The sequence below is a fragment of the Tupaia chinensis genome, unplaced genomic scaffold (assembly GCF_000334495.1).
Source record: "Tupaia chinensis unplaced genomic scaffold, TupChi_1.0 Scaffold000024_1, whole genome shotgun sequence".
Lineage (NCBI taxonomy): Eukaryota > Metazoa > Chordata > Mammalia > Scandentia > Tupaiidae > Tupaia > Tupaia belangeri.
In genome coordinates, this window is record NW_006159454.1 from 1,148,129 (window position 1) to 1,157,411 (window position 9,283).

General features: G+C 49.7%; 1 protein-coding gene across 1 annotated transcript in view; it reads left to right on the plus strand.

The window, feature by feature from the left end:
• The window catches only part of SMARCB1 (SWI/SNF related BAF chromatin remodeling complex subunit B1), a gene marked incomplete at its 5' end in the record, with an annotated part of 70,967 nt that overhangs the window by 32,668 nt on the left and 29,016 nt on the right, over positions 1–9,283 (plus strand). The window contains 1 exon segment of the mRNA XM_006140203.2: positions 5,702–5,868. Coding sequence (XP_006140265.1) covers positions 5,702–5,868 — 167 coding nt within the window.

Genomic DNA, 9,283 nt, shown 5'->3' on the forward strand with positions numbered 1-9,283 from the left:
TAAACACCTAGATACTTATATGTTAGTTATGTACGATCACTTAATAAAAAGAAGAATACTAAAGTGTAAATCTAATAAAATATGCACAAAAACAATGTGTCAAAAATATCAGCCACTGGGACCAGCAGATGGTGTAATGGTTATGTTGCTGGAGTCCCACGTAGTCAACCACAGTTCGAATCCAGATCACGGCGGCAAAAACCTCTCAAAAACAAAACTGTCAGCCACTGATGAAAATAATGAAGGAAGATTTATAGAAATGGAGAGATGTACCATGTTCATGAATCCAAGACTTTTAAGGTATCAGTTCTTGCCAAATGTATATACAAGTTTAATGCAATTCCTGTGGAAACATCCCAGCAAGACTTTTTTGTAGATGATAGAAAAATTCTATAAAATCTGTGTGGAAAGAGAAAGGAACCAAAATAGCCAAAGCGATTTTGGAAGAGAGTGAAGTGGGAAGAGTCATCCTACCCAGTGTCAACGCTTACTGTGTAGCTGCAGTAATCACAGCTGTGTGGCATTGGTGGTGTGATCAGACACATCCATCAATGGTATAGTCGAGAGTTCAGAAGAAGCCTCACACAAATGAGCCCTCCTGATTTTTGATGAAGGTACAAGCGATTTAATGGAGGAAGGATAGCCCTGTGAACAAAACGGTAATCAAGCCATTGGCCATCAGAGGCCCATCAGTGAACCTGGGCAACAGCCTCCCCTTCTACCACAGCGAACTCGGAACTGATCTCAGACTTCCATGTGATACATACCCCTGTACACCTTTGGGAGGAAAGAAAAAGCCAAAATCGTTGAGATCTGAGGCTAGGCAAAGTTCCAAGGCACCTAAAACAGAACGAAATACTGAGACGTTGTACTTCATCACAGTGAAAACCGTGTCTCTGCCAAAGATCCTATTAATGGGCAAGAGACAGACTGCAGAGTGAGAGAAACTATTTAGCAACCACATACCTGACAAAAGGACTGGAATCTAGACTATCCAGAGAATTTTCAGGGACCAGCATATGGCGTCACGGTTACATTGCTGAACTCCTATATGGCCAACCGTTTTTTGAGTCCCAAACCTGGCAACTTGCTTTCTCATTTTCTCTCTCTTTCTCTCTCTCTCTCTCATTTAAAAAAAAAAAAAAAAAAGGCAAAAGAAAAGGAATTTCCAAAACTCGGGACCAGTAGGTGGCATGGTGGTTAAGGTTCTGGACACTCCCAAATGGCCAACCATAGTTTGAGTCCCAGGCCTGGTGGCTTGATTCCCCACTCCCCTCTGGTTAAATTAAAATAAATGAATGAATAAATAAAATTAAATAATTCTTTGATAAAATCTTTCAAAATTCAACAGTGAAAAAAATAATCCTTTAGGGACCAGCAGTTAGCGTAGTGGCTATGTCACTGGACTCCCACGTAGTCGACTATGGTTTGCATCCCGGACCCGGTGGCTTAAAACTCACAACGGGCGCGTGTGCGTGCATGCCCAAGATCCCGAGAGGAGAATGGAGGAGAAGGGATTGCGGTGTGGCCATCCCCCCTGGGGGGTGATTTCTCACGTTCTATCTCTGTCTGTCTGGCAAGCGCATGCGCCAAAATGCGGACGGTCTCTAAGAGAAAAAAAAAAAAAAAAAAAAAAAAATCCCTTAGAACATGGGCAAAGGACCGGAAGAGACATTTCACCAAAAAAGATACACAGATGGCAGGTAAACATCGGAAAGCTGGTCTGGGCTATTAGCCATTAGGAAATCGCAAATGAAAACTCCATCATTCCACACCTATAAAAAGTAGTGACACCACCAGATGCTGGTGAGGATGTGGAGGAACTGGGCCAGACACCACGGGTGGGGATAGAATGTGGCTCAGCTGCTCTGGAAAATATTTTGGTCGTTTTGTTTTAACACTAAATATTTAACCACCATACAACCCAGCAGTTGCACTCCTGGGCATTTATCCCAGAGAAGGGAGGACTTAGGATTACACAGACGCCTCCACAGGGATGTTCATAGTTCAGCTTTATTCGTAATAGCTGGAAAGTGACACAACCTAGTCGTCCTTCGGTGGGTGAAGAGTTAAAATGTGGTCCGATGGTACCGTGGACTGCCACTTGGCAATCCAAAGGAAGGGACCACCTGGATGAATCTCAGGAGAATTTTGCTTAGTGAAAAAAGCTAATCCACAAAAGTTGCACACTGTTCATGCAACATTCTTCTTCTTCTTCTTTTTTTTTTTTTTTTCGGAGAGGATTTTGCTATAGGGTGCGTGCACTCACCAGAAAGACAGAGAGAGGCAGAGAGATAGAAAGCGAGAAATCACCCCCCAGGGAGATGGTCACGCCGCAATCCCTTCTCCTCCATTCTCCTCTCGGGATCTTGGGCATGCACGCACACGCCCGACGTGAGTTTAAGCAACTGGGTTCAGGACTCAAACCGTGGTCAACTACGTGGTCAACTACGTGGGAGTCCAGAGACATAGCCATTATGCCAACTGCTGGTCCCAACATTCTTGATAGGATAAAGTTATAGAAATGGAGATTAGTGGTTGCCAGGGGTTGGGGGGTGGGAATGTGGTGGGGGGAGTGAGCGTGGCTATAGCACAGCCGTAGGAGGGTCCTGATAGTGATAGAAACATCCTGCATCTTGGGCCAGCCCGTGGCCAGTGTTTAAGGCAGACGGATTCCACATGGCCAACCTCCTGGTTCGAGTCCTGGACCCAGGGCCTTGAAAAAACACCAGGCGTGTGCAAAGTGTGCCCAAAATCCTGAAAGGAGGGAGAAACCGAAGGAAGGATTGCAGTGTGACTGTTCCCCATGAGAAATGCTTTCTCTTCGTCTCTCTGTCAAGTGCATTTGCCCTCTGGCCAATTAACAAACAAAAATGTATAAAAAGAGGAACCAGCAGATGGCGTAGCAGTTACACGTCTGTACACCCACATGGCTGGCTGCAGTTCAAGTCCCCGGCCCAGTGGTGAAACTCATGCCGGGCACGTGTGTGTGCGTGCCCAAAATCCCAGGAGGAAAGTGAAGCGGAAGGGGCTGTGGCATGGTCATCCCCCGTGGGGAGTGATTTCTTGCTTCCTCTCTCACTGTCTCTGTTTCTCTCTCTCCAGCAAGCACATGTGCCCTAAGGCAAAAAACAAACAAACAAACAAACCCAAAAAAACTCTACAAAACAAATTGACAGAAAGAAACGTCTTGCTTCGCCTTTGTCAGGGTCCTGGCTTTGTGACGGTGCTCTTGATTTGTGAGATGTTACCACAAGAAACTGGGTTTACTCATTTTTTTATGAGTGAGGGAGAAAAAGAGCAAGAGCGAGAGGCATCCCCAGTAGCCTCGGTGCTGCGGCCCAGCCCACCTTAGCCAGTCCCGGCTCACGGGCATGCATGCACGCAGCTTACCCTGAAAGGCCTCTCGGTGTGAGCCTGGAACCTCCCACGTGAGCCAGCCTTGCAAAATACTGCCTTACCGATGCACCACGTCCGGCCCCCTCCGTTGCTCTAACAACTTCATATAACACTATGACCACCTCGAAATAAAAAGTGTCATTTAGGAGTCAGCAGGTGGCACGGTGGTCAGAGTGCTGGCCTCCCACATGACCAACCGTGGTTCGAGTCCCGGACCTGGTAGTTTACTGTCTCACTTTCTCTGTCTCTCTCTGGTGTGCTCATCTGTCCTATAGCAAATTTATAAAATGTTCTTAAATAAAACAAATCATTCTTTTTTAAAAAATTATTTTATTTTATTTTTTTATATGAGTTTTACCAGAGGAAGAAAGACAGAGAGAGGGAGAAAGCAAGCCACCAAGTCTGGGACTCGAACCGTGGTCAGCCATGTGGGAATTCCAGCATCTTAACTACCATGCCGCCTGCTGGGCCCCAAAATAAATAGTTCTTTAAAAAAAAAGAAAAAGTTTACTCTTTGAAAATGCAGTGGGCAGGCCTGCTCCATGGCCTGATGGTTAAGGAAGCCAGAACCCCCTTGGCCGACTACATGAGTCCTGGCCCCGGTGGCTTGTAAAGTTAAGCTGGGCACATGTGAGTGCCTAGAATGCCAATGGTCTGGAGAATTAAAAGAGGGGTTGCAGTGTGACCTCGCCCCGTGGTGGGGCACTTTCTCCCTGTCCCCTCTCTGCTGGGCACACGTGGCCTCTGGCAGCGAAGACCGTGCTCTCGGGCTTAGGCTGAGCACGTCAGGTTCCTGCTGCAATCTCAGAGTGCACCTGCTCGCAGGAGGAGCTCCTGTCCCTAGGCCGGCCTGTGCTGGGGTCCTATGAGCATGGCTGGTCTCTGCCCTGCTACTCGGGCAGGGAGGAATAACGGGGCTGGTCATCTGTTAAGTGCCCGCTTCTTGGTGATGGAATCCTGCCATCTGCTTGCAAAGGAATTCCTTCGCTTTCTCTGGTCTGTGGCGGATCCCAGTGAGGTCTCGTCAGTGAGTACAGGAGCCAGGCAGGGCCGGGAGAACTCGTGGGACTGAGCAGGGCCCTCTGAGGCTTGGCACGGTGTGTCCTGCTCACAGGGGTCTGCCATGGAGGTGAGCTGCCATCGTGGTGCCGCCCAGCATGGACGGGAGGGGTGGAGTCAGCCCCGAAGTGCCTTTGCTTTCCCTAATGCAAAGAACCCATTGGTTGGGACCAGCAGTTGGCGTAATGGCTATGTCGCTGGACTCCCACGTAGTCGACCGCGGTTCGCGTCCCGGACCCGGTGGCTTAAAACTCACGCCGGCTGCATGTGCGTGCATGCCCAAGATCCCGAGAGGAGAATGGAGGAGAAGGGATTGCGGCGTGGCCATCCCCCCCGGGGGGTGATTTCTCGCTTTCTGTCTCTATGTCTCTCTCTGTCTGTCTGGCGAATGCACGCGCCCTAGAGTGAAAAAAACTCTCAAAAAAAAAAAAACCCATTGGTTAGAACTGTTCATGTGGGCTGGCAGGTGGCGTGGTGGTTAAGGTGCCAGACTCCCCACGAGGCTGACTGGTTCAAGTCCTGGACCTGGCTGCTCGTTTACTCACTTTCCCTCTTTCTCTCTGTCTCTGTCTGGTCAAATTAAAAAAATTAATAATAGTAGTTTAAAAATCAGTAAGTAAATAAGTAAAAATAACATTAAATAATTCTTTTATTATTTATTTATTTATTTTAGAGAGTGTTTTGCTATAGGTTATGTGCGCTCGCCAGAGAGACAGAAAGCAAGAAATCACCTTCCAGGGGGATAGCCACTTTGCAATCCCTTCTCTTCCATTCTTCTCTTCGGATTTTGGGCACACACACGCACACACACACACACACGTGCTTAGTGTGAGTTTTAAGCCACTGGGTCCGGGACTGTAACTGTGGTTGTCTATGTGGGAGGTCCAGCGACATAACCGTAACACCATCTGCTAGTCCCTAAATAAATCATTCTCTTTAAAAAAGACTTATAGAACTTTTCACGTGCTCGCCCCCCAGCAACGAGGGCACACAGAGGACCTGGTTTGGGGCTGCATGCAGGGCCTTAACACCCCCAGGGGTGTGAGGGAGAAGAGGGTGCTCACCATGGGCTCCCTCCTCCCACCCTGTGTCTGGGAGGACCTGCCTCATTGCCCTGGCCCTCCTCACCCGGATCCAGCGAGGTTTGGCAGAAGAGGAAGGGGTGGGGGAGGCCAGGCCAGGCCCCGCGTGGCGAGTGAGGCCCTGCGGTCTGTCAGCAATCTCTCCCCGCTCCCGATTTCAGAGAAGCTGATGACGCCCGAGATGTTTTCGGAGATCCTCTGTGACGACTTGGATTTGAACCCGCTCACGTTCGTGCCGGCCATCGCCTCCGCCATCAGGCAGCAGATCGAGTCCTACCCGACAGACAGCATCCTGGAGGACCAGTCGGACCAGCGCGTCATCATCAAGGTAGACCACCGGCTTCCCGCGGGCCCTCACCCTGGGCTGGCGGTCGGGAAGCCTGAGCAGAGGCCGACGCTGCGTTCTGCCGGAGGTCTGGGGCTTCCGGGTGGGGCCATCCCCCCAGAAAGGGTGGGATGTGACTTCTCAGAGTACCGTGTCCCCTGGACACGTCCGGGGTGCCACCCAGCACTGCCAGGCACTGAGCAAAGCCTGAAGAGCAGAGCCAGATGAGGTGAGAGTGCCCTAAGGATGCTGCCTTAGCTACTTCGGGGACGGGTGAGGGCGCCTGTCCCAAACTGGCCAGCCGGGAAGTGGTCGAGCTGGCATGGGGCCTAGGCCTGCCCACTGCAGTCTGCCAGCCTAGCCCTTACCCTGAGCCCAGGCACGCCAGACTGTACATGGTGGGCAAAGGTCACTTTGAAAACAGCCCTTTCCAAGGATGGCAGGTGGGACCAGCAGTTCGTGTAATGGCTACGTTGCTAGACTCCCACGTAGTCGACCGCGGTTCAAGTCCCAGACCTGGCAGCTTAAACTCGTGCTGGGCGCGTGTGCGTGCGTGCCCAAGATCCTGAGAGGAGAATGGAGGAGAAGGGATTGCGGTGTGGCCATGCCCCCTGGGGGGTGATTTCTCGCTTTCTGTCTCTCTGTCTGCCTCTGTCTCTCTGGCAAGCGCATGTGCCCTGTAGCAAAAACCTTTCTCCTACTCCCCCCAAAAAGAGGAAGGACAGCAGGAAGAGTAGGTGAAATCAGCATTATCTAATGACCCTAAATGTAAGTGATTCTGTTGACCTGGTTCTGTTCATTGGCTTCTTTTTTGTTTTTTTTTTGCTATAGGGCGTATGCGCTCACCAGAATCGGGCTGGGGGGAGAGAGGGAAAGTGAAAAGTCACCCCTCCCAGGGATGGCCACACTACGGTCCCTTCTCCCCTACTCTCCTCTTGGGATTTTGGGCTCACACACACGTACCTGGCTGATTGATTTTCAAGCCTCTGGGTCTGGGACTTGAGCTGTGGTTGGCCCTGTGGGATCCACCACCTACTGGTCTAGCTTCAGTGTTTTTAAATAAAACACTTATGAATAGAAACAGTGAGCCACATGGTCAAAGGTCTGCAAGGTGCAGGAGCCTTGAGAGGGACGCTCTGCTGTGACAGGGAAGCCTCTGCTCCACGCGGTGGACATAGCCTTGTCCACGACACTTCACAGGAACTTGGGAAATCAGGGCAATCGCCGGCAGCCTTCCGTGTGTGCTTGCACGTAGAAAACAGCGGACTGCTCCTTTTCTCTATCATTATTATTTTAATTACAGAATGTGCATTATGTAAAGGTTAACCAATTTGAACCTTTTGTTTTGGTTTGGTTTGGTTTGGTTTTTGTCATAGGGTGCATGAGCTTGTGAGAGAGAGACATAGAGAAAGAACAAAGTCACCCCCCAGGGTGGTTGGCCACAGCACAATCCCTTCTCCTCCTTTCTCCTCCCAGAATTTTGGGCACACGCGAACACACGCCTGGTGCGATTTTCCAGCCGCTGGGTCGGTGACTCAAATTGGAGAGTCCTCTAAGATCCAGCACCTTAACCTCCACTCCACCTGCTGGCCCCATGTTAACCATTTTTTCAAAAGTTACATTTATTTTTATTTGTGAGGGAAAGAATATGCAAGTACAGGAGGGACGGAGAGAGAGGGAGGTAGACAAGGAGGTTCCCTCAGCGGGTCTTGTCACCCCTTTCCCCAGCCCTCCAGCTGGGCAGGATCTTGGGCACCTGTGCACCCTGTGAGTTTCAGTCTGACTTGAAACCCGAAGCCACAGTTGGCCCTAGGGCCTGCAGCCCCACGGCTCAGTACTCAGCCACCTGTGGCTCATTTTACAAGCCTCATTTTATCTTTTTTTTTTTTTTTTTTTTTGAGGGGGGCATAGCATACATGCACTTTCAGAAGACAGAAAGAGAATGTGAGAAATCACTCTCAGACGGGGACCAGCAGTTAGCGTGATGGCTATGTCACTGGCCTCCCATGTAGTTGACCGCTGTTCGAGTCCCGGACCTCTGGCTTAAACTCATGCCGGGCACACATGTGTGTGCCCAAGATCCCAAGGGGAGAATGGAGGGGAAGGGATTGTGGCATGGCCTCCCCCCTGGGAGGTGATTTCTCGCTTTCTGTCTCTCTGTCTCTGTCTTTCTGGTGAGCGCATGCACCATATAGCTAAATACCTCTCCCCCCCCCAAAAATAGAAATCACTCCCAGAGGGAGTGATACTGCAATCCCTTCTCCTGCAGACTCCTCTCAGGATTTTGGGTGTGGACACACATGTGCCTGCTGTGTCCTTCCTGCTCGTTGGGTCTGGAACTTGAACCACAGAGTCCACTGTGTGGGATCCAGTGTCTTAATCATACCTGCTCACCCTCATTTTGTATTTTACTTCTTGATTCAATTTATATCTTCTTAGTACTTGTATATTAAATTTTTAAAAGGATTATTTGGGGCCAGCAGGTGGCATAGTGGTTAAGTGTCATAGGGTGCATGAGCTTGTGAGAGAGAGACATAGAGAAAGAACAAAGTCACCCCCCAGGGTGGTTGGCCACAGCACAATCCCTTCTCCTCCTTTCTCCTCCCAGAATTTTGGGCACACGCGAACACACGCCTGGTGCGATTTTCCAGCCGCTGGGTCGGTGACTCAAATTGGAGAGTCCTCTAAGATCCAGCACCTTAACCTCCACTCCACCTGCTGGCCCCATGTTAACCATTTTTTCAAAAGTTACATTTATTTTTATTTGTGAGGGAAAGAATATGCAAGTACAGGAGGGACGGAGAGAGAGGGAGGTAGACAAGGAGGTTCCCTCAGCGGGTCTTGTCACCCCTTTCCCCAGCCCTCCAGCTGGGCAGGATCTTGGGCACCTGTGCACCCTGTGAGTTTCAGTCTGACTTGAAACCCGAAGCCACAGTTGGCCCTAGGGCCTGCAGCCCCACGGCTCAGTACTCAGCCACCTGTGGCTCATTTTACAAGCCTCATTTTATCTTTTTTTTTTTTTTTTTTTTAAGAGAGGTTTTTTGCTATAGGACATGTGCACTTGCCAGAGACAGACAGCGAGAAATCACTCCCGAGGGGGGATGGCCGCACAACAGTCCCTTCTCCTTCATTCTCCTCTTGGAATTTTGGACACAGATGCACATGCGCCCAGCATGAATTTTAAGTCTCCAGGTCTGGGCTCAAACCGTGGTCGACTTTGTGAGAGTCCAGTGACCTAACCATTACACCATCAGCTGGTCCCTCCATATTTTTTTTTTTTTAAGAATTACTATTATTTTTTTTAAAGAATTACTTATTACTGTTATTATTATTTTTCACATGAATTTTGCCAAAGACAAGAGAGAGAAAGAGGGAGAGTGAGAAAGCAAGCCACCAGGTCCAGGACTCAAACCATGGT